This window comes from Cydia fagiglandana, chromosome 12 (assembly GCF_963556715.1).
Source record: "Cydia fagiglandana chromosome 12, ilCydFagi1.1, whole genome shotgun sequence".
Classification (NCBI taxonomy): Eukaryota; Metazoa; Arthropoda; class Insecta; order Lepidoptera; family Tortricidae; genus Cydia; species Cydia fagiglandana.
In genome coordinates, this window is record NC_085943.1 from 5158509 (window position 1) to 5185608 (window position 27100).

The 27100-nt window shown below is 39.1% G+C and overlaps 1 protein-coding gene across 1 annotated transcript in view; it reads right to left on the reverse strand.

Moving 5' to 3' along the window:
• LOC134669465 (RNA-binding protein MEX3B) overlaps positions 1-22477 on the reverse strand; it is a 73096-nt gene extending 50619 nt beyond the window's left edge. The window contains exon 1 of the mRNA XM_063527045.1: positions 22084-22477. Within this exon, the coding sequence (XP_063383115.1) occupies positions 22084-22333 (250 nt within the window). The 5' untranslated portion in view covers positions 22334-22477. The remainder of the gene's footprint in view (positions 1-22083) is intronic.
• Positions 22478-27100: the final 4623 nt, after the last annotated feature.

The following is a 27100-nucleotide window of genomic DNA, read 5'->3' on the forward strand; positions in this document are numbered from 1 at the left end:
ATCAAGCTGATGCGCCTTGCACTTAAACGATGCATTAATCTGGTCCAATTGGAAGCCAGTCTGGCACAAATTCCTCTGGACACGGCAAGGTCCTGTACTTGTAAAACGATATAATCATACTGATAAGATAACATTACAAAAAAAAGTTAGGTTCAACTAAACTATTAATCTTAAAATCCGTTTGGCGTTTACAAAGTTTGACGTTAATATATAATTATTACCTGTGCATAGCACAAGTGTACCAGGGACACATGATCACAAAGTGGTGGAAGGTATCAAATGAATCTATCAGCCACAAGGAAGCCGTCTATGTGTGGGAGCTGCTTACTGAAACTAGTTTGTCTATGCTATCCAGTAAAAAGCTTTTTTTGTATTATTACTAACAAGCGTATATCCCGTCTGATCGTACATCCCTGTAACATACTACAGTACCTACGTATTGTTTCCCCTAACTGAAAATAAACTTAGGGTCGATACAGACGAACTGCATATTGTATGGGAACTGCAGGCCGACTGCACGCCAATTGCAACGTCGGCGTGCAGTTCCCATACAAACAGCAGTCAGGTTGCAGTCCGTCTGTATACCGGCCCTTGTAAAGTAAAGCAGCTGTGGGCAGTCTTGATGCTTTGTTTCCTTATTTAAACGCTTTCCCGAAGAGCTTTTGTGAATCTTGCTTCACGCATCACGATCCAGTCATTAAATTGGCGATCCATTGTGCTCGACCGTGCCTGTAATATCTGTTAATATGACTGCACCCAATACGTAAAAGCATCAAAAGATGTCAAAACACGAGTAAAATAGCGCTTTGTTCGGAAAAATGAATGGAATTGGTTTCTTTTATTTGAAATAAACGGTAAAATGGGGTGCACGCAATGTAGCAGTCACCTGCAATAATATGTTTCTCAACGAAGGCCGCAAAAATATCTGACACCATGATATTTGTGGAGCTATAAGAGCGTATCACATATTTTTGCGGCCTTTGAAAAGGAACATATTATTGCAGGTGACTGTATTACTGTCGGTAATCATCAATACCTACAATTAAAAGCACTGATGTTGTCTGTCTATATTCCTACATTTAAAAATTCAACCTGTATCAGTATAGGTTATTCTGTATTGTAAAGTAAGTACCGATACCGTATTGTTTTTTTTTATTCAAAGTAGACTGTCCGAATTACACCCCTGATTTAGATATTTCCGGCACCCCGGTAGTGTGTCCGGCCAAGTTCGAAGAAAAAGTCGAGCTATACTGACGGCAGTATGTACATATTTTAAATATTTTACTTCCTAATTTTGTCAGATCTACACTCAAAATTAATTATTATATAAAAAAAGAACTCTAACAAAATGTCTGTACTCGCACAAGAAGAAACTCTGGCTATTGATAAATTTTGGAGATTGGCGTATTTATTACAGTATGATATGACTGTATTATGATAATTATGAAATGAGGTGCCGAATAAAACTAGACTTTGATTTAAATGGAATGTGAACCTATACATTAGCAACGGCCTCCAACACTAAATAACGCCTGATAGGTTAATTGCTGTGAACAGATTAGCTTTTGGCAGTTTTTTCCGGACACTAAAAACATAGCTATGTTTATGATCCATAATTACAATACCGAGAGGCAATCACCGAACCCGTCATTATATTGTACAAATAACTACTTATTTATACGTTCACAGTGAAACGAGTTAATGCGATACAGACCTGAGAAAACGTATAAAAAATAGATTCATACATACTTAAGCACGTTCTACGCGCCGACACTATAGTAGTATCCAACCCAATCGGCTTATTTATTTATGGCCAAATTGGTGTCCCAAAAAAAGGGACGGCTTCATTTTATCGCTATATTTCATCGACGCCGTTTAAGTAAAAATAAACCGGAGTTGGTCTAACGGAAAATTTAGATTAATATCAAGATTTTTTGCATACAATGTAGCTGTAGCCCGTTTATGATTTGTGGTCATTAGGAACCTACATCAAACGATTCGCGTGTGACCCGTACATCGCCGTGCAAGCGAAAAAGGTTTTATTTGTTTGAAGATCAAAGGTTTTTAGAACCTTATTCGCTTGGGAGTGATGCAATGTTGCACCGCTGAACCGAGGGCAAAAAACGTCTCAAATAACAACAGTTACGGATGATATGAGCAAAATATTATAATAAGATAATCATACGTCTGCTCTAAGCGAGCGATTCTTTTTTTTTTAGTCTGTCTGGAGACTTATCCCGCCCGTTTAACTAGTTCAAGGTTGTGAATAGCGTGAATGGGCCTTTATATTTGCTTGTGATAGGTCGTCTGGTCGCGCGGACGCCCTTCGCGAGACCAATCGACAGGGCGTACGGATTAGCAATTATTACCTCTTAAGCTTCTAATAATAAAGAGCAGAATTAACAAAAAATAACAAGTACTGTAGCTTTTTTAATTAGAAGGATTTAATTGGAAGGAAAAGGATTTATTGGAAGCACGATTTTGAATTAAGCTGCATGTCCCAAAACGGGAATTGATCAGACGCATTTAGGGTTTTACGATAACAAATCGCTAAGCCACAAGACGCCTTCTCAAATTAAGTTGACGATTCGCCAAATTGGGCGTAATAAACAAATTACCATACGACAATAAGTCGGCGCGAAGATTTCGGCAAGACGACCGCCGCGACACCAAGGCTGCATAGATAAAAGGAGCCGCCAGTTGACAGATATTTTAATACTTAATGCAAACGATATAAATCTAACGATAATGTATGCACGCATGACTTATTCCGAGCCAGTGACCTGTTTTTCTGCAAAGTTACTTGTAAGTGACTTTGTGCGTCCGCGGTGGTCTACGCTCTCAGCTCCACCTGGCGGTCGAACCCGGAAAGTGAAATGTCACATTGCATTTATTTTTAATTTTATTGTTTTACGTGACTCGATCACGGTTCATGCGTGAATGGTCTGGTAGCAATTTAATTTTTTACAGATAATTTATGATTAAGATTAAATAACATGTTGTGTATTTTAGGTTGGCGAAATATCCAATTAATATCAAACTAAAACGACCGCACGTAGGTATAATATCCGCAAAACATCAAACAAATTAATAAACTAATCGGCCATACCGTGTTTCTTATTTGAATCCGGACACGACCCGTGACGTGACGTTCGCATGGCGATTAATTTAATTGTTAGTCGTTTTATTGGTCACTTGTGGACCTCCGCCAGCCGCTGCGCTCCTGGTCGGTCACTCCCCGACCGTTGCACTCTGTTACAAAACAAGATGTGCCTTCGTCATCGCCTTTTTGCCAATTTGGCGATAAATGCATTTTGGGCCGCACCTTATTGAATAAGCGTCCAATTATTTTTTCTAATAAAGAATTTTAGGCGTGTTTTGCACAGCATCAACAGATAAGGTGTGTTAAGCCTACAAATACCTAGACCTAGGTAGACTTTTAGTACAAGTCGTGATAAAGACTACGCGTAGTAAATACTATTGGTGTTTACGAGGGGATTATACAGGCGTTATTGAGTCTCGTACACGGTCGAGCTTTAGCCCAGTCAACTGCGACTCGACAATACACCCCCCGAAAAAATAAGTACAACGTTTTACAATTAGCAATAGGGTAACAATTAAAAGATAATCTAATAAGGCACTACTCCAACTGGAATAGGATCCAATTGGTAACAAATTAGACTACAAAGTTACACATGTAATTAATTTGCTTTTAAAGAATGAAGATGAATACCTAAAACGATTAGATTCGCTGCCGGCGAGCTATATTTCAACTGCCATTGACGTTATTAGTTTTTCGTCTTAAAAGCGATAAACATCTAAATGAATTTTGTATCGTTGTGAGACTTAAGTGGAAAACGAGACCGGGAGCGGTTCAGATCAAACGGAGAATCCGACAGACCAATGAACGTTGACCCCTTTTTAAAACGTAGCATCATAGACAATACCTGTAATCACAAAGCTGCGGCGAAATCGCGAAAAGGTCAAACTAGAATAGCCGTGAATCTATTTTGTCCAAACACAGTCCAATACGCGCGGCCTAAAGATTCCCACGTTGGAGTAATAATCTAATAATATAGGCCAAGTCTTTAGTCGTATCTCAAAAGTTGAATGGTGTCATCAACATTACATCATGTGAACTGTATCACATTTTGCATTGGTCTTGACATAGCGTTGTTAATATATCACTGGTATTAACTAGCAGTCAGTTAATGATATAAAAAGTTGCCCTAACACTCTATAGAATACACATTTTAACTTTTCCGTTGGTCTCGAGCTCGAGTCTTTTTTTCTGCTGCACTGCACTGTATTTGTTCGATTTGCGATGATATCGCAGCGACCTGCTTGTGTCAAATCACTGAAAAAGCACCTCCCAGAAAAGTCAATATGAAAAAGCCTTAAGCAAAGGTGTGTTGGCTAAAGAGTGTCCGGTCCTCGAACTTGGCGGGCGCACGCCGTGCGCATCAATTAGTCGAAATCGGATTCCAATCGCATACAGAGCGAATAGGCTCAAACAAACCTATATAAGTGTGCTCACTGATTATGCACACTTTTAATGGATCTCGAGGTCACACTACACTGGTCTTCTGATAACTCGAATGTGTGTGTGTCTGATTCGGAATAACACGGTCTGATTCCGTTGTCGGCATTAGTCCGAACAATGTCGCCAGCGATTTAATGTCTGTAGTGTACCGACACGACATACCTCAAATATCAGTGTTATTTATCGCCGAATTTAAAAATGTACTCGATATTAATTCTTAATTATCGGATCCGTGACGTTTGGCGTTATTAATGTGTTTTTCTTGTGATTAAATGTTTTTGAATATGCAAATGAGAGTCGGTCAAGTACCAGGGTCGCAGAAATGCACTGGAGCATCACAGATGCTAAGTAAACAGAAGTAAAGCCAATTACGATTTTTAACTGACAGTGAAAACTAATTAATAGTGGGTGGCCGTCTATATCGACGTTCGAGAACAGATGATGGTTTACCGCGAAAATAAAATATCGTTATCTACCTCTCTATCGCCCGAATATGCAAATAATTGAGAGGGAAGATAACGAAATTGTGATTTTCTCGGTAGAACCTCAATCCCTACTTGTAAATCCCAGGGAACAACCTTCTGGTGTACGAGACGAGTAGGTACTACCGCAACTTAGTTTTTTTTCAACTCGCGCGCATTAATCCTCCAACTGGCGTGTCCCTCGGGCCCCCTCGGTAATCAGCAGGAGTGTGTTTCTATGTCAACACGCGAGCCAAATAAAAAACACCAGCTGACAGTTGACACTGGACGGAGTTGCCATTTTTTAAGGGAAATGCACGTGGGTCCTTTTCCGTAAAAGTTTTAGACTTAGGAGATATAAACAAAAAACAGGTAGAATTAAAAATTATGTTTCAATATTTTTTATTGTATCATTTTGCCATTCACGTTAATTTAATTTTGAAAATATAAAATTTTGAGTAGAAATTTGGTATTGTGGTAAATTTTGCTCAAAATACTTCGTACGTTGACATTATTAAAAGGATATATTTAATGGCTCGCCCACAAAAAATATTTTAATGAGTCATTAAATATAGCTCTGATTCTATAATTTAATGTTGTTTTGACATCACGAATATCATAATGAAATAAATTACCGATTGTATTACAGCTCTTTATGAATCATTTATTTATATTTAATTTATATAACAAATATAAAAACTAATATTATATAAATTTACAGTCTAGGGTCGATAAGTACCCGGGTAAATGTGCCTGGTCTTATTTTTTGCCATGGGATTTTTTTTGAGACCATTTCAATTTTCCTGTGACGTGTTTGAAATTGAATTGAAAAACCGAAAATTAGGACAGCCCAAAGAGCTCGGGGCAGTCTGAATGCAGAAATACCTACAAAAGTTATCTTTAATGGTAGAATTCCTATAGATTTGCTTTTCACTTTCAACGCTTTCCTGAGTTATTTAAAACAATGCCAGCCCATCCGGTGCAAAAACAAGACCCAGCGAAGGAAATACTTAACTGATCCTCTACCTTACCGAGTACTCGCCTCACAACGACCAGAATAACCTGACCTTTACATTCATAACAACTGCTAGTAATTAAAGATCAGATTTATATGATTTGAAAGCATCGCCAAGAACTCCGCTTCCAAGAAAACTTCGCCAATTATTGGGATCACTTTAATACAAAAAAGTCCTATCTACATTATATGTACAATCGTCATCAGATATATCGGAGCGGCCAAGGTGCTCACAGATATCTGAACACGCCTCTATTGACAAGGCGATAGAGTTCGTGTTCACATATTTTTGAGCACTTCGGCTGCTCTGAATGGCGACTGTACATTGAACAACGTATAAGACCTTTCCGAAACAACAGAACTTCCTCACTTTTAGAACATCGTTACTGCATTTCGTCGGGTGACAAGCAAAAGTCACTAATTACAAAAAAAAATTAAACGAAAATCGACCTCTTTTAGTACTAATATGGTTCACTATGGCTATGAACTTGTGGTGGTACTTAGTGACTTTTGCTTGTCACCCGACGATGTATTAATGGTCTACATACAATCCACATACGACTTTATCATAGTGATTATAAATAAATAATAAATAAATATTATAGGACATTCTTACACAGATTTACTAGTCCCACAGTAAGCTCAAGAAGGCTTGTGTTGTGGGTACTCAGACAACGATATATATATAATATACAAATACTTAAATACATAGAAAACACCCATGACTCAGGAACAAATATCTGTATCATCATACAAATAAATGCCCTTACTGGGATTCGAACCCAGGACCATCGGCTTCGCAGGTAGGGTCACTACCCACTAGGCCAGGTCGGTCGTCAAATTATAGTGAATAGTTTAGAAATTTGCAGCGCATAGATCGCAATCTAGATCCTTCCTTTCCGAATTGAATATTTTATTCATAATACATAATAACAATTACAACTGACGAACTGACCTTGTATCTAACGTATAAGACTAAACTACACAGATAAGATTTATAACTTTAGATCGAACTGATACCCCATAGCAAAAAATGTTTAATTTGGAAAATATGTTTTGCCACTTACCCGAGGTCAGAGAGGCCCAGAGACTAACAGCGCAGAGCGAATGAAAGAAATTCTCTTTTTTTTTGAGAAATCTGAACTATTTTTGGCATTATATTTGTATGTTTTGGTATATTACCTATAATATGTAGATGAAAAATAAAATTATGTATTATTTTTAATTAAGTTAAGGACAAAGGCGAATCAAGTAATGTATATTGGATACCAACAGTCCCATAACAACGTCGCAAACTACATATTTAGGCCGATAGTCAAAACAAAAATTAAGCTCCTACGTGTCCTTAATTTTTGGATGTTAATTTTTTTGATTCCTGTGCCTTACAGTTTTTTGGTATGCTTCGACAGTAAACACTTGTAATAAAAGGAATGTTATATGTTCTAAAGCCGAAAGCTAGCCTGCGAATAAAACGCTATATTTGAGGTACGATTGTCGCGAGCGATGGGCTCTAAGGACTATTACAGCGGAATGCTGCTCCGCGACTCTCGCTCTCTTCCATACAATATTCTACCACAATCTAGAAAGTACTATCTACACCATACCTCTGTGCACTTACGACCTTTCTCGAAATACAATTGCCAGCGTCCGAACATCGGCAGTGATCGTTTTTATAGTTTATTTAATACGGCTATTATCTCGACGAGTTCTCGAAAACCAATGATGGCGGATAGGGTGAGCAGATGCGAAAATATTCGGAAAAGAGACTATAAAATCTGCAATACTTTTCAATCTAAGAACGCCAAGAACGAGAGATCATGTAGCCCTAACGATAAGAAAGAAAAAATAAGTATTAAGTTTTAAGGTTTTAACAAGTAGGATAAAATTATTGTACAAAATATGTGGAGGTAGTGGTTCGTGTGGCCGTTACGCCAGCAGCTGACGGGAAGCGCCATCTGTCGGCGCCCCGGAAATGCAATTTGTTTTGTTTTCGAATTTCGTTCGATTCCCGGTACTGTATGCAAAGCAGCCAGACATTTGCCTTTGCGGTTAACGGACCCGTCAGCCCGTCACACTCGGACAAACGTAATATTTCATTTAATTTTAAATAAAAACTAGGACCATTAAAGTCACGCTATCTTAACGTGAAACATACTGAAGCGGTCAAATTAGATCCGGTGCGTAGTTATAAAACTTATAAAACACGTGTCTGTCAGTCTGTACCTACCAGCAGATGTGGGGTTCGGGTGAACAATTCCTTTATAGCTGAATGGGATCGTTATTGTAAAATAATTACACGAGATACAGCGAGCTGTTTACGTTTAATCTCTGATATTACTTTAAAGGTCAGCTGTAAATTATCTCTTTGATTGTTTCAAAATAAGAAAGCGAATCAGTTTTAAGTATACCAGGGACATATAAAATCGTAGTGCGCATTTGGAATATTCGGGTTTCGAAATCGTTAACCGCCCGAAACATCTGCCGCACGAGCACCTGCGAACTTTAAAGTTTTTTTCCGTCAAACCGAATGATCGCGATGAGATGAGAATGGTTGATAACCCCCAGTTTTATGTTCCCCTGGTGAATCTCAACGCTTCAGCAGTCCAACGCCTGTCTGCTACATTATCTTGAATGATCAAATCTGTAACGATCACATTTTCATAATGAAATGTGCAAAGGAACATTTTCATTTCAGCAAATCCTTCAGTCTCGAATTTTGCAAATTACAAAAGCTTGATGGATCAATAAGATAATTTTTAAAGTGAGTCGTTTTGCGTGTAATTTGGCTGCTTTACGTTGCAATTGACACCTGGGGCACGAAGTTCGCCTTTATTTCGCTCGTTATTAAGGAAATAAGCAAAAGTTGAGCGCACGCACGCGCGCCGGCCTGTAATTTAGACCGTTGCGAGTAATTGAAAAAATGTCTCCGTTGATTGCACAATTTAATGCCGACACCGACACTAACAATGCAGGTTAGTTCAGATGGAGGTTACAATTACAAACGTACCTACTCGTAAGCTGGAAAGGCGAGATCAAAGCGTTGTCGAGATAAGCGCGCTTAATTCCTGCACTCGACAAGATTCGGGACGTCTCGGCCGTCATCCGTTATCCCTAACACGCTTTAAACTGAGACCCATTTTGCGATGCAGTGCACGTTTGGAAAAGCGATTCGTTATTTTAGGATGCAATGTTTGCACTATTAATGCACTAGCCCCATGTTTTAACTTTTTTTTCCTATCAGACGGGTTTTTCATCAGTCCATTAAGAGACATACATGGTTTGTAGAGTTACCTATATTATACCACATTTTCGATTATTCAGTATGTCCTCTAGATTATAAATCTCCTACACTATAAGACTTACAACGGCGATGTGACAACTAGTACTCGAAGACTGGCCATCTATAAATATCTGATCGAAGGTGAGCGTGTAACGACAATACCGGACTTCTTCGACTATCTTTAATTACACCAGCAGGTGGCTCGCGCAAAAAGCACACAATTAACGACGCGAAATAATGCGCCGGCATACGAAAATCTAAAGGCAACCCGACACCGTGCGTTTCTTAACCGTTTTTCTCGGACGCTATTGAACGTTTCCATGGATCGGGTATCAGCCACCCACTACGCGGAGGCTGCGAAACTCTACACCGATGACATTCGTGTCGCGTGCAAGAGGGTTGCAGGTTCAGCGACCGCCCAGAGTACTATTTTTTTTAGGTTATTGTCTTTGATAGACAAAGGCCCCCGTGATCGTAAGGCCCTCAGAGTACTTAGTCCGTTGCTCTAAAAATGGCGTTCCCAGGATCATTTTACGATCGATGCGCGGGGGGTCTATTTTAAGTGTTAAATCTAGCCTACTTAACCTAGTAATTAAGTTAGTATTCAGTTAAAAAGCTTTATAAAGTTCTTAAGACGCTATAAATCGTAAATGTTTAAACGAAAAGTCGGGCCAATTAAATAACAACTCTTTTAACTCATTTTCTGTCAACTCGATACCTGATAAACCCGCAAATGCAAGAATAATGAAGTGAGACCATAAATCCCGTTCGAGGCATTTAATTTATCGCCATTAGTCCTGATTAGAGCAGGTAAGGGCCCAGGTAGCTCAAAGGCCCTTCACGCGGATTTCGGGTACAGTTATAACACCCTGCCATGTCAAAAAGCAGCATGTGCATTGCATGGGCAAACACCGATACACCTTTTGATTCTATAGCATTATATTCGTTAAAATATATGATGAGTTCTGACGACTCTAACTCGGTTACTTAAGAGTTATATTCATTTGACTTTAAGATAATATTTTAAAGTAGTTGGTGCTTTTGTTGCAAGTGTTAAGGCATTTCACAATAATGGACTTTTAACAAAGGGAGAGATAACATTTTTTTTTAATTTCGGGTAATTTTGTACGCTTTTTCATTGAGTCCTTGAAGTTTCTTTGTGTTGCCGATTCTCCGGCCTATAGTTAAGTATGTAATGTAATTACGTATGTGTTATATATTTCCGCTTATTGTGATAGAATAGAAGCGATAAGGACCATAGCGTATGTTCCAAAGTTGATGTAAGACATTTTATTTAGTACCTAACAGTAAGAAGTAAGATACTCGTAATATAAAATGTACTCTTAAAATGTACTCTTATGTATTATAAGTACATAATATGTACTGATGGTTGGTAGTCACTATGGTCGATTTTTTTACGTGTTCGTTAACTATGTATATCTTGATCTTACTGGTCTCAGAGTGAGAGTGAGCGAGAGGTGAGTGGTCCGGTATTCAACCAGAATACTTAAGCTAACTTCTCGCATACCATCTTAGTTAAGCATTAAAGTGCAGCGTCAATCGGCAAAATAGGGACCAAAGAGGTACATCATTAAATAAGGACTACAGACTCCGAGGTGCATAAAAGTAAATTACGCTAAGATTTTTACAAACGATACCATTCACCACAAGTTTTTTAGGGTTCCGTACCTAAAAGGTAAAACGGGACCCTATTACTAGACTTCGCTGTCCGTCCGTCCGTCCGTCCGTCCGTCCGTCCGTCCGTCCGTCCGTCTGTCTGTCACCAGGTTGTATCTCACAAACCGTGATAGCTAGACAGTTGAAATTTTCACAGATGATGTATTTCTGTTGCCGCTATAACAACAAATACTAAAAACAGAATAAAATAAAGATTTAAATGGGGCTCCCATACAACAAAAATGATTTTTGACCAAAGTTAAGCAACGTCGGGCGTGGTCAGTACTTGGATGGGTGACCGTTATTTTTTGCATTTTTTTTCCGTTTTTTTTTCATTATGGTACGGAACCCTTCGTGCGCGAGTCCGACTCGCACTTGCCCGGTTTTTTATAATAAACTATTTCAATTACACAAAGTACAAGCAACTTCCTTGTGTTATTTCATTCAGTAATTATGCGTATGAGGAAAACCTCATTCTAATCGTGTTTAATTTTAGTTGAGCTAATTTACCGCAACAGATAACAAATAAATATGTAAGCTCTGAAGTCTGTTTATTACATTTCGCGAGTTGGCTGTATATTTTTTGCATTTTCTAAACAGGTAGGCATACTCGTACGTGTATTTTTTTTAGATTAAGTAGTGCTTATTCATTTTACGATGATAAACAGTTTTATTTACCACGCAATATGAATAAGTTTCACACTTTCTTGAAATATGCTTACTACATTTTCAGTACTAACCATATTTTCCAAACTACATATCATTTATTATTTTTTCCGATTCGTGTTTCAAATAAAAAATATAAACAAACCATCACATCAATACCAGGGATACCAGGGTATTATAAAACATAAAGAGGTGTATATTTGTAACTATAGTTACTATACACAGGTAAAGGGCTACGTTCACACGCCAACGGCAGCTGCCAACGGACAAGAAAGGCGTATCGACGGTTGCAGCTTGAATGTAGCTTGCCCTTTTGAATTACGAATAGACTGCATTCCGCGGGGGACAAAATACCCTTTACATTTTTAAAAGCAGTTTAATTGTACCGTTAATAACTAGCTGTAATTAGTATTTATTGGTTTATCCTGTGCCAATTAAATTAAACCGTCAAAAAGGTAGTGTATTCTAGTTTTCAAGTCCTCTTACCGAAATAATTTGTCTAAGTACAGAGAGGTAATAGAAGTGTTATATTAGATTAGGAAGAAAATTGGTATCATCTAATGTAGTTATTTTTTTTATGTACCTCCTAATTAAGTACATTGGGAACATATGACACGGCTATTAAGCGTCAATTGGCCTAAGCTCCCTTTTCACGTGAACCTTAACATTTGTTTCATACAGATCGCCAAAGCAAGTCTGTAATTTGTGGTATAACTCGCGCCTCCCTTGCGCGTATTAATATAGTAATCATACCGCAGTATGTGAAGACAGGGTATAAAAGCAAAACATCTACAAACTACACTACAAAACATTGGCCCATCTCGTTCCCAGTATATCTTGACCCCTAGATCCATATCGAGTGTGTGTGACCATAGGTCTGATATGCTGGTAGATATACTAGTGTTGTGAATAAGTTACAGCCAGCCATGTAAATTAAACAATACTTATAAAGGTTGGAATCCGCTCAGACGTTTACAACGAAAAAGGAAAAGAGTTTAAAATGTATGGAGAATTTAAGTACAAAAATAGTTTTGCAAATAAGACGCTATATTTTCTTTAATACGGTTTTATTAAGATCCGTTAGTATGTCAGCAAGAAAAAATATGTATTAAGGCCTCGTGGTCTCTGGACGATAAGTATGGACGGTACCTATATAGACATGTTGTCTTCAGACTAAAAAATAAATACATAATAGCTTATACATAATTGTAAGGTAACCAAATTCCTCCTTCGCTTTTTTCTCTAATCTTAGACAAATAAAACCCTTAAAACGTCAACAAAATATCTACAAATAATTTATCATATGACATTTGGATGTAACGTTTTTCAACGTAACCGTACACTGACGGTTGGGGGCAGGTGGGCCGGCGGCGGTTAGCGCAGATGCCAACGAAACCGTTCTTGTACGTTTTAACTATTGCATAATGAATTAGTTTAAAAGGGAGGTAAGAAACGAGAGCCTAATACTTAAGAAACATTTTATGGAGCATATTACAACGAAAATGTTTGGCGCCCATTTTTGTTTGAGACTACAATTTTTAGGCCAACTTAGTTCACGCAGCACATATTGAACCTAACTTTTTTTTGGTGGAATATAGTATTTTCCAGAATAAGACATCAAAAATATAGTACATTTCAAAAAAGTATAGTACTTTTAGATAAAATACTAAACATGAGTGTAATATACGTTTAATCGGAAATATAGTATTTTAGCGTACTATATATTTTTCTAAAAGTATATAGTACAGAGAGCCAAAATATAGTACAATACTATATAATATAGTACGGTTGGCAACCCTATGAACCTAAAATCGGCATAAGTAGAAGTAGTAAACTAGCGTAGTAACATAAGATACTTAATGGGTTCCTAATGACAAATTTAATGAGCTCAAGGCCGATGGCATGCCAGATGGACAGATCAACTAAAATTTAAAGACAATATAAACATATTTCATCAGTACTCAGGAAGAGGCGCAATATCAAATTAATGTTCAATGTCTTTAAATCTCATTTCATTAACAAACTAATATGAAAGAGATGGAACACCCGGTGCCGGCAGGCGTGGCTCACTCCGCGATTTCGTCGCTTTGCTACAGGTAGCTAAAACTACATCCGTTCGACCCCAATTTTGTGGTTTGCCATAAGCCGCGCGTGGCGCTGTCGCCACCTAGCGGCCATATATGTGCTGATCGTGACAGACGCGTTTTGTTAGAGAGTGACTCTTCTGTACCTAGTACTATTATTTATTCTGTGGTGCCGGCTAGAAATAAGCTATGTACTTATCTGAATATTTAAGCTGGCTTGGGGTACCAAAAAGTACCTACATATTATATAAAACAAGCACTGATACGCCATTGAAACTGGTTTAAATCAGCTTGCGTTGCCAGTTGAAATAGATACGCAATTTAAAAAACATTCTTGAAGGGTTGTCCACATCAGTTTGACACGGTTTTCCGTCGACGTGATTCCATCGCCGTTAATAGGGTTAACAATATCATCGTCGTAAATATGCGTACGATACACATGTGTGTTGCTAGGACGGAACCGTTTTTCATACATTCGCACATCTGCGTCCTCCTCCGTATCCTGTCATTAAACCTTACAAGAAAACGAAACGGCTTTTTTGTTCAGTAATGTAGTCGACATTTAAATTGCTCTGAAATTGCGTATATAGTAAGAATATTGAAGGTACAGAGTAAAAGCTTCATACAAGTGTGGGAACGCGCAGCTTCGTTCTTTGAAGCTGTAGCTCTGTAAGTTAAGTCATCTGTGGTAGGGGCAGTAATGAGCGCCTGAGCGGTGGTTATTATAGTCAGTAATCGAAATGGGACTGTGTCTAACCTAACGCCTTGACAGCCGAGATGGATTGTCAACATGCCTGCAAGCGCATCGACTTGCTCGCTCGCCAGCGAGTAACCTATTGAAATCTGCGCGAGGAGAATTCGACCTAAACGTAACAAAATAAGATTGCTTTTCACGTCGGCACACGATCGACTACTAACCGCGCGTCCGAGCCGTGAAGCGGTAAGCGTCGGGACGCCGCACACTCAATTCACAACTCAGAAACAAAAGAGCTCATGGTTTATAATTAAATGGCAGTTGTAGCCGCGCCGGATTACGGGTTTATTTGTACTGCTCGGCAATTAGGAAGTCATTCATTAGGGTCCCTAAGTTTCGCAGACGTGGGGGTGCCGCGTGACGTCATGCTGCTTCTTTCGCAGCGCAATGATTTCTAGCTCGGTGCACCGACTAACTCATCAAGATCACAAAAAGTAGCAGTGGAGAATGCTGAGCGACGCACAATACAAACAACAAGGCAGGCCTCTTCCCGCGCGCTGGCGCCACTGCGAGCGACAAGGACAGGGAAATGCTAAGGAGCACAAAAATAACCCTCGAATTCGTCGTAGTATCGTAGATCCCTTTCTCGAGCGATAAGGACGCAAGATACTTGCGGCGTCCCAGAATGCATCTGTCAAGTTTAACAAAAAACGCGGCCCTGGAATTTCGGGATGTCTCAGCGCGGGACACATGCTCGTTTATTTTTTAGTGGAGTTTCATTCAAAAATTGTCAACGGATAGGGAGATTTGTGTAATCTTGTTAAGTTAAAGCAGGTCACTTAAGAACCAATTTAGCGATCGTTCGAATAGTTAGCTGACATTTATTGGTTCCAATTCAGCCGGGACGCTTATGATTTTATGTGGCCGTGTGGGGTCAACGGCTAGTAAGGCGTATGGCCAGGCGCTTCGTGGGAAAAGGAGCTAGTAAGTATCAGTTTCGCTTTTAGCCTTCCGGTGAGCGGGGAAAGAGCAAGACGAAAGTACCAGCGGCGCAGCAGCGTGCAGAAGCCTTGACCCTGAGTCGGAGGCGTCGACCGGAACGCATAGCGAGCTACATTGCGAATCTTGCCGATTCTGCCATCGCTCGGCTGCTGCTGCGATCTTGGTACATTGCGCTCGCACGCGTAGCTTCCGATGTTGCTGTTTCATCGATAATTGCATCGATTAATCCACATAAGGATTTACAGAGAAGAAATGAAGGCTAAAGAAATTGAAATGTACATAGAAAAAAGTACAAGTGAAGTGAAGTTGGTCTACGCGGCTGGATAACGTCAAAATCGAGAGTTATTGTGTATAAAAAGGCCGAACATCAAAAGATGGCGGGGAGAGGGGCTCATTGATGTGAAACCGGTCCGCTCGTCACGACAGGGATGGATGGCTCGAGCCTCTAGCCACAGACACAATATCGGAGTGGATAATGTTGTAGGAATACGGGAGAAGCAATCCGGTAAATGTTATACCTTAAAAGTTACTATCGACCGTTGTTTCGAGGGAAACTGACGTTCAGTAAAGTTAGACACGATTCCCATATTATTAACTCTTGTAAATAATATACAAAAGCTGACTCCGAACGCGTATAAAAATATTGTTACACTCATACGCGCAACAAGATAAGTTTTAACCAACGTTTCGGACCCGAAACGCATCGATGCAAATGTAACTTTAAAAGCTACACGTTACATGTAAAACACCTTGCGCGCATGTAAATCGCGACAGGATAAAGTATCGTTTATGGAATTGACACATGCAAAGCACACGCTGGTGCTACAAATCAAAGGATCTGAGAGGCCGACAGGAGGTCAGATCGACAATCGCAAATCGAAACCGATAGTCGCGGCGACCGGACGTGACGCGCTGCGTAAACGCGAGAATTTTAAACACAGGTTGTTTCAATAAGGCTGTCATTCTTATACCTAGCCAAATGTATGACTATAGGACCAGCATAAGAATGATTCTTGAGATCCACTACAACTATCCTTCGTTAGCTGTCAATGTTCAGTGGGGTTCCACAAGATGGGGCTAAGAAATTTCAAATATATTTCATGGAAGCTTCGGAAAGTTATCTAAATCGTTTCTTATTTTTATGTTACTTGAAGATATTTTCTTAAAGATTTTTATTTTTTACTACATATTTGATACACTGCTTAAAGCTCACTGCACCGTATAAAACAAAGTTCCCCGCCGCGTCTGTGTGTTTGGGTGTAGGTATGTATGTGCGCGATAACTCAAAAACTACTGAACGGATTTTCATGCGGTTTTCACCTATCAATAGTGATTCTTGGGGAAGGTTTAGTTTTATTTGTTAAGGTTTTGTGTAACCCGTGCGAAGCCGGGGCGGGTCGCTAGTAATATCATATACTTTAATACATACAACGCAAAAAACACGCTATTCGGGCGCGGAACACACCAAAACCTGAAGCTTGAAATCTTGTGTGGGTCTCATCTTAACCTGGTTCGCTCAGGGCGATATGCTCAATATGCATTGGGAAGATCTACTCAAATGTCACTAGAACAAAAATGTCCGAATTTGAATAAACTCAGTCCTTAAATCAATGCCATAAAGACGGGATTTGTTAAACGGAGCGCGATGATATTTTGTTATTCATGTCATATTAAACCGTGTCGTTAAGACCGTTTTAGGAATCGACGGGAATTAGTAATAGGTACCTAAACGCTAGCTTTCACAAATGTATGAATGAGTTTTATAACTGTGCTCAACACGTGCGTACGCTAACAGAGAATATTCCTTGAATAGAAAGGTGACAATAAAGTAGGTATTATTACATTCAATTTAAAAACAGCTTTATATGCTATTTTAGAAACTACCTGCTAGTTTAAAATAGAATAGAAAAATGTTTATTCAGGCAAAACATCATTATTACGTCACAAAATGCATAACAATATTTCCTTTTAACGTAGGAAAGAGTCATGTTCGACCTAAGAGATGGCGGGAAGACTAAAGAAAACTTTATAAATAAATATTATAGGACATTCTTACACAGATTGACTAAGTCCCACAGTAAGCTCAAGAAGGCTTGTGTTGTGGGTACTCAGACAACGATATATATAATATACAAATATATACTTAAATACATAGAAAACAACCATGACTCAGGAACAAATATCTGTATCATCATACAAATAAATGCCCTTACTGGGATTCGAACCCAGGACCATCGGCTCCGCAGGCAGGGTCACTACCCACTAGGCCAGACCGGTCGGCCAATTATGGAGGACTAGGAAGTCTATAAATGAGGCCTTTGATTGGGACATTTGGGGTATTCATAGGTTACAAAAACATGGGGTGTTCCGTACCTACATGGCGATCCAATGTTCATAGGTACGGTACCTATGCCACACAGATTATGAAAGCGAATTCCCTGTTTCAGTCATTTCCATTTTAGGCGTACTTCCTATCATGTTATGTACGAACCTACCTATTTATACACAAGTTTGTAATTAGTTAGATCTGGGCTATAACCGCGAAAATCGATGTTCGCAAATTGCGGGCATTTTTCTCTGTCAGTCTTATTACGCCTTCATTGGAGTAAAACTTCCCCGCAATTTGCGGATTTCGGTTTTCGCGGTAGCCCCTCTGTTACCTATATAATATACCTATTTGTATATCACAAACTCCAATACATACATGGAAATATTGATAGGTGTCTAATTCTGAAGCAGGTAATGAAAGCGCATATACTCGTGTTGTTTTAAATTAAATGCCATAAATGATTTGAATATAATAATCTTCACAGCTTTAAAGGTACTCAAAAATACAGGTAGAAATCCCGTGAAAGCTCATAAAGGCTGTATTAAGTTACCCATTGTACCGACTGCAAAAAAATATGCTTTTAGATGTTCTTGGAACCAAGGCAGAGCTACCTGAGCTGAAATTGAATAGAAAGAAAATAATCCCAAGATAAAGTACTCATTGAGAGCGTAAATCGGTATTGTTATAGGAACTAATTTTGCGAAATTGAGTCGTTGGATAATAAACTTTAATTGCTTTGTATAAGGTTGATTTTGCATCTAGTGTGTAGTGTACACGTGAATGTTGTTTATTTTTGCCTACCACGATGTTTTTTCAGGATCTTGTAAACTAGAAAAAACTACCTACCTAATAAGGTATTAATACTACGCGCCCTACCCTAAGGTAAGCCTTTTCTAAGCCTTGTTAGACAGCCTTTCTAGCTCGATCGCGCGCAATCTGTCATCTCACATTTAACAAACGAAACACAACAAAGGTCTCTTTCTTAAATCGCCCTAAAACAAAACACAAAACGAACTTTCGCGAAATGTTGATTTAATATCGCGCTCGAATAAAAACAAAACACGGCCTAAATATAACGACCTAGCGTGATACCTTGTCACATTAAACTGCTTCGGCGTCTTCGTAAACATTTGGTGCGTGGAGCGCGGCGCGGTAGTTAGACATGGTTGTAAGAGGTATGTATATTTAGGGCAGGATGAAAGGGCTTGTCTGGAGAGCTGCTATTCAAAAACCTTTAGTTCCAAGTGCATTAGAAACCGACCAATATACCGGTGATAACTTTAGCGTAGCTTTTATGCAGGTCTGGGTCAGGTTAAACTGGATATTAAGGCGCACAGTAGGGAATGTTTTGTGATGTAGTTTTGTGTATACTGTATACACAATATACACATGCTAGGTGTGTGGGGTAGGGTCAGTTACTGGAAAGTTTACATTTTCTTATCTGTTGTGTGGTTCTTATGATTTTTATAGTGCAGATACATTTTGACATCGCGCTAGTTTTTAGCCGACAGCCGAAATGTAAGTATAGTTTGTACATGTATGTCTAGGTATTACGTATGTATGTAGGTCGGTAGGTACGTCTACGAATACATATTTGCCCTTTCCTGCTTATGATAAATTGATAATATAACTAAAAGTTAAAAACGTAATAAACCGCTATTATTTATTATCCAAGAAAACAAGGCAAAATATATTATATATAAATAATAGGTATGTCTTTAATCTATCCCAGTTTTTACAAAATTTCCATTTAAACTATTTAATATGTTGACTGTTATACCAATACAACGAAGTAATAATCTGATTATTACTGTAAACAGCTCCGCTCGCGCTTGGCCGGTTTTTTGCTCTCATTTTACGATGTCTGGATGCAAGTCTGTGTGCATCGGTTCAAAAGCGAAAGAGCGTAAGCGGCTATGGTAAGTGAATGCTTTTAAGCTTTTATAAGTGTTGTTATATCGCTGTATTCGAATCGCCTACAAGGCTACCGCTTCAGGCGTCACCAGTGTAAGGATGTAAGATTGATTATGTAGTTATTACTGATGATAGTTTAGGTTGGTTTAGTCAGTAAGCAATGACTATAGTAGCAATGGTAACAATAGTAGGTACTTCTTATATGTATGTTGGTCTGTAGGCAGGTCTTTTTGAAGCACGAAGGGTTGTATTGTATGGTTTGTATGTGTGTAGCATGGGAATTGTGGAAAGCTTTGTGTTTATTTTGAACTGAGTTCGAATATATTCTAAAGTACTTACTAGGTAACTAAATGAGTTAGGGAAGCATACTATGAGCTTTTTACTGTATTTAGTTGGTTCTTACCTGTCTTACGCAACTTTACGTAAATAAATTCATAAGTCCATAAATTACGTCATCGATTTTTAACCGCCCCCCCCCCCCCAAGTCATCCAAAAATCATGCTTCAAATGACCCCGTTTCCTCCTACGGCATGCTACCATCATCCAATGTCCAGACCTCCCCCTCCCCCCCCCATTTGAAATGACGTAATTTATGAATAGCCCCTAAGGGTAACCTGCCTATTGCAAATTTAACGTCTACATAAGTACATAGGTTAAAGTTCCAAGATAGATCATAATATGGTGTAGCTAAATAGGTACGTACCAGAAGTTTGAATAGCTTAAATTAGTGATACGTAGATACAAACTAAGGACTTACCTTTTTATTTTGCTTGAAAATAAACTTATCAAATGGGCTTAATAGACAAAATAATACTAACCAACGACAGTCGCCATCAGTTTGGCCAAGGTGTTTAAAAATATCTAAACAAAGCTTCTATTAGCTAAACCTTAAATGTTTGTTCAGATTATCCAATATGTTTGAGCACCTTGCCCGTTCTATATATATCCTAACATAGGATATTGTTTACCTTTCAAAGTGTATGTAGCATAAACAGGATAGGAAAGTTCCAAGTTCTAACCCCCGGCTAGGTATCCTAGCATGTTATGTTAACTAGTTAGGGTAAAGTAATTTCATGCTAAGCCAACTTTGCCTAATATCTGTTAGTGTAGTACCTACTACACTACACTGACAGATCATAGGCAAACTTGCGTATTGTCGGTACCCTACCAATGGTAGGCAACTTTAACCTTAGTGTTCCGTACAAAACTTTGTTCACGGAATACTTATTATTTTTAAGTTGGTAACTTTTCTAGGCGCTTTATGATGTAGGTAGGTATTTCGACAAAGCTTTATGAATTATTTACCTACAAAATTAGTACCGCCAATGTCCGACATTGTAAAAAATTATGACTTCTCATAACCACCAAAGTTACGTTAGGTATTCTACAACACCTAGGTGCACTAAATAATAACGTTCATAAAACATGCTTCCAACAACAACATGGATACGGAAACAAACATACAAGGGTACAAAATGTACATGTACTTACATACAAGGGGACAGTTTGGACTTAAGATTCGAAAAATTTAAATACCTAATGTTTAAATGATCGAGTTTGTAAGAAGTCGAGTGTAGAGTATCTACTAGAACTAAGTATGTCTCAAACTAAGTTTGTTTACACAAATTACAATGAAAAAAGTTGGAAAACAAGACGTGCAACAAGAAGCCCTCTCGCAAGCCTACAATGTTTCACGTAAGGCGATACGAAGCTCTGTTAATGTTAATTATTAGTTCCAACACAGCCCGAGCCTATCCTAACAACCCGCAACCGATCCATCCACATTCTACGATCTAAAAAACATCGGAGAATAGATGCGATCTTCGCGCACATTTCGACAATTCCAGAGAAACCGACCCGCGCCTTTGTCGGTGTTTTACAACAGAAAAAACAACATCCCCAGATTTTTTGCCTAAGGGTAGGTAACCTTAATTAAATCCGAGTTTTTTGCCACTCGAACAACTTTTTAGACAAGTTCACGATTAACCACGAAGGCATGCTACACCTGCCTAGCAACGGTAACATGCAACGAAACTATTCTACCCCTAGAAACTAGCGTACACCGCCTACCTAACCTCACTTTTGCAGTCGAGCTTTCGTAGAACCAATAAACAAGCCGCCGACAACGGTTAAGCTACGACTACAGACTACCTACACATTAAATTAACCGAAATACAAGCACCTAAGTAAGCTACTTTTAACAAACTAATCGATACATTTAGCGGGTCTCGGGACACGAACAACCACTGGTGGGGTAGGTAAACAAAACACTACCTACAAAGCACAGAAATTGTGGATTCTGTGCGAATTACTGCTAATTTAGGGAGCTAGGGGAGGATCGAATATAACCTAAAAGCCAACGCACGTGCGCCCTTACGTAAGGGTGGATACGCCGGGTCACAACAGCTGTTAACGTACCTTGTCTGCCGACGATCTCCGCGACGTGCTCCGAGGATGGTACAGGGACGCACTCGGTCATGTTTTGCGACTTCTTCGCGCGGTCGTCCGGCGGCGGCGCGAACCCCAGGGGGCTCGCGAGAGGGTTCGCCGTGGGCAGGCTCTCCCCCAAGTTGAGGAGGCTCAGCTCCAGCGCTAGTTGGAAGGCGCGCTGGTCTTCTACCAGGCCACCGCCGACCGAGCCGAGCTCGCCGAAGAGGCTCGACGGCATTTCCACTTGCGAAGCTATTTTGCTGGTTAAAGAGAGGTCGCCCTCTCGTCACTGGGTTAAAATGTGCGTTCGATCGTCTATGTGCCGCGTGGAGGCATGGACACGTGCGTGCGGGTCGGCTCGCGGCGGTGAACTGTCGCTCGCCGGCCGGCGGGCGCAGCGCGCACGCGTGGCGCGCGGCGGCGCGGGGCGCGGGGCCGACTGCATCAGGGCGGCATCGCACAGCTTCCGCCCGCCCTGTACTACGACCACGCTACCTGGCTACTACCCTGCTACTACCTATACTAGTATACACTACCTATACTAGTTTACATAATAACTGCGGCCGCTGCACTTATTAAAAAGTGTTGCGGTAGGCACAGGCAAATCACACCATTTTTGCACTGAATTAGTCTACTTACGGGGATTCGTTGAGGCACTGAACTCATTAGTCTCATTACTTCAATACAAGCTAAATACGTAGGTAATTGAAAACAATAACTTAATTATTAAAACTTTGAACATACTTTTACTTATAGCAGCTTACTTACAATAATGATTAATGTTTGTAACTTTTTCAGGCGTGAGGGTTAGTTATATAAATTTTCTTAAAATTCGTCAGATTTCTGCTTTGACGTTTCGACAACTTTGTAATCAACACAAATAAATATTAATCAGAATCGTGGACCGTAATATAGATTTAGATATTTATTATTCTCGTACTTAATATTAAATTACATTATGAATAAACTTGTTATATTAATTATAAATTGTGTTGCTTAAATAAAGGCGAGATATAGCCAAGACATTTAATTTTGTTAGTGGTATCGATCGACTCAATTCGATCGAAAGGGGCTATTCATAAATTACGTCATTTCAAATTAGGGGGGGGGGGGTCTGGACATCGGATGACGGTAGCATGAAGTAGGAGGAAATGGGGTCATTTGAAGCATGATTTTTGGATGATTATAGGGGGGGGGGGTCAAAAATCATCAAAAATCGATGACGTAATTTATGGACAACCCCAAAATAGGTAGCAGTAAAGGTTCCGTCACACAGGCGCGTTTTCCGGGGCATTAGCATTTTATTATGTAAAAGCGGCGCGCCCCGCTCACTCGCCGCCCGCAAAACGCGCCTGTGTGTCGCAGCCTTAAGCATGATCAGACCTCGACTTAAAATGTGCTATTTCACAACACAATATTAGTAATTGCACATTCTTTATTTACTTAAATTTTATAGCACAAAAGAGGACTTAATGTTCAAAAGGCTAACTTAATGCCATATCAGACTCTTTCTCTACCAGTGAACCTTAGGGCAAGGCTGAAATTTGTTAATTAATTTCGGCAACGTGAGCTATAAGTACCGTTAAATATTATTCTTGTTAAATTTAATCATCGTCATCACCCACTTCAAAAAGATTCGTTAATACATGTTATATACTTTTGCAGTACATAGTCTGATGCGCTACCTATTTTTGATGTAAGTATGTAGGTACTTACTTTATTATCGAACTAAACAAATATGTACTTAGACAAGTACTTAGGTACAAGGTTAGACGGAAGGGGGTTCAGATCCGGACCGGGCGTTCGCCGAAGTGATAAGGAATCAGGGAAACTAATTTAGATCACCGAATATTGGCGCCACAGATATTTATGATTACATGTATGTTCACGAGCCAGGGAGGCATTCGGATTTCACAAGTTGTGACAGTTTTGATACGAGCTTGGTGGTTACTCGCGCTGAATGGTGCATGCGAAACGAAAGTCGTGCGTGGCTCCTCTACACGATGGGCCAGCGCCATCCAAGGGACGCAGCCATGCGGTAGAATGAGAAAGCAATATCACTTGCTCCCTCAAACGCATAAATGCGTCCTTTGGAGTGGCCGGCGTTGGCCCATCGTGTAGAGGAGCCATCATGCGTACAAACCACCAAGATCGCCAAACATCAAGGTAAGTACCTTATACCTTACCTAATATCCAAAAAATTTACAAAATAGGCAGCACAGCCGTAGATGAAATAGTGTTAGCAGGTACACCACTATCGATGAAATCTTTCTCCGAATTGATAAGCTGATAAGGAATCGAGGAAACAAATTTAAGTTTGAAATTTAAATAACAAAACAAATATCTATTATTACACGTGTCAAAAAATAATTTCTACAAAAGCTTTCTATACTCCATTGTCTCAAAAATGAATGAATAAAGGAATTATCACAAGTTACCTGAGAAAATGTAAAGGTGTGAGTATACAACACGATAACATGAAAGAGAATAGAGCTTCGATAAGGGACAATGCTGAACCCTTTTTGATAAAACTGCCACGGTTGTTAATAAATAGATTATCTGTTATCGGCTCACAGCGTAAGCTTTCATCATCATCATCATCATCATTGGACTGTCACCTGTGGGATGGCTCAGCTAAATACCAACTCGCCGCTTTGGACTCAGTGGAGCGCAGAGCCAGGAGGATGATTGGCGACAAGAAGCTAACGGCTAAGCTTCAGTCTTTGGCCCATCGGCGGAAAGTCGCCAGCCTGTCGGTATTCTACAGGCTGCACTTCGGGGAGTGTGCCCAAGAGCTACACGAGCTTATTCCACCGTCCCCATTCTACCATCGGACTTTTAGACGCACGGCCGGTTTCCATCCTTACTTGGTAGATATTCCACCAATTCGCACGAAGCGCTTTGCTTCCACTTTCCTTATGCGCACTGCCAAGGAATGGAATTCCTTGCCGGCGTCTATATTTCCGTGTTCTTATAACCCGGCAACCTTCAAATCAAGAGTGAACAGGCACCTTCTGGGCGAGCTCGCTCCATCGTAGGCCACGTCTACGCCTCGGTTAGTCTGTGGCCATGAGTAAGCCCATTCATAATAATAAAAAAAAAACATCAATAAGATGATGGTTTAAGCAGCGTCTATATTAAGAGTGCGGCACTTCCTTAAGCTTTCAAGAGTATTAGTAATCAGTAGAGCTGTGATTTTGGATTATTACGGCGTTTTTTTAGCTTTTCAGGTAAGGTAAGGTTAGGTGGAGTAGGACAAGAGAAATACATACTGTTTCTCCTGTCCCATACAAAATAAACTATATTTCTCTTACCCCAGATGACCTTACTTATAGTTCGTTTTTTTTGGCATTAGAAAGAACTCCACAGAAGCAAGCGTGCAGTTTTTATCAGGCTCTTTAATTGTTAATAATTATTGAATTATCTATTGAAGCATGGTCAATACATATAATTTACTTCAAACTATTACCGCTAATAGTGCCAGATTTGGAACCACAAGCTTACTTCTGCGAAGTTCTTTCTAATGCTAAAAAAAACGGACTGTAAATTAAATAGCAAAATGTTGATTTACGTACCGTACAATCAGGTAACTTTAGTCCACAACTTACAACTATGGACCAAGTTCAAGTTCCAGTAAATATATGTGGTATTATCTATGAAAAGGGACCTTATTGTCGATGGCGCTTACGACTATAACTTCGATGAATAAAATACGTAGTAGGTTTAAATTGAACATTCTGGCTCATTTCGGTTCGCTCGGTCCCAATTTAGCAATTAAGTTTCTGTGAATACTGGAACATTCAATTTTCTTGTCTATCCATTGTGGAGGTCAATTCTGTGCCTCCAGTGTAAAAGGGTTAAACTCAAAAAATTAAATTTTTCAGTATGGCCGAAAAACGTTTCAAATCGTGTTTTCTCTGCATTGTTTCTAAAAATAGTAGGTTTTTGGTTTTGGTTTAGACAGTTTAAGTCATGAATTATAATTTGTCATTTAAATTAACCTGACTTATGTGAAAGTAACGGAAATATTGGCTTTCAAAAACAACTTATATCCCTTTTCACAAAAATAATGAATGTATGAAAAGGTTAAACTGCACTTTCTCTATTGTTGCTAAAATCTTTTTGAACTTTTGTATTGTGTAAAGGAACCATTTTGCGAATTAAATATTGTTTTTATTTAGATTGATGGTAAAAAAAAACAAATCAAAAAGAATAATATTAATGTAATTAAAGAGTGACTTAATATATTTAATTTATTTGTTGAAATTGTGAATGGTTACTGAACCATTCACAATTTCAACAGAGTAATGTTGTACTGTTGTAATGTTGTGCTGTACTTAGTAGTGTTGTACTGATAACAGGGCAGTTATACTTGTTTTTCTTAGTTCCCCATTTATGTTTTTTTTGTTTTTGTTGCACAATTATTTCATATATGCCTTCCACCGTTTTGCACAACATTGACCAACTAAAAAAAATTATATGGAAAGGAATCTAAGTGCACATTAACCATAATCGTTAACTCAATTTAGCGAAACTAGATGGTGAAAAACGGTCAAAGTAAATTATTTATACCCCTTTACACATCATGACGTCCTATAAATTAAAATAAATCGTTTTGAACATAATGGTTAAGATTTTTGGCAAACTTTAACCCTTTTGCACAATCGATATCTCAGCAATTAGAAGTCGTAGGGCCGTGGGTGTCAGCCCAAAAGGTGTAATTTCATGAAATAAACCTTGTACTAGCAAAATTTGTAATTTGGACAAACTCGAGTTTAACCCTTTTACACTGGAGGTACAAAATTTATGTTATGTAACGCTGATGAACTGATCAGTCATCGAGTTTAAAGGTCCCTTTTTATTGTTTTTTTAATAACTCGTAAACGGTAGCCTATAGCAAAAAATGTTCTGATACATAAGTAATCTACATACAATTTTCTACATTAAACCTTCTATAAACTTTTTCGCTACCTTCAATATTTAAGGAAGAAAGTAAATTATACTC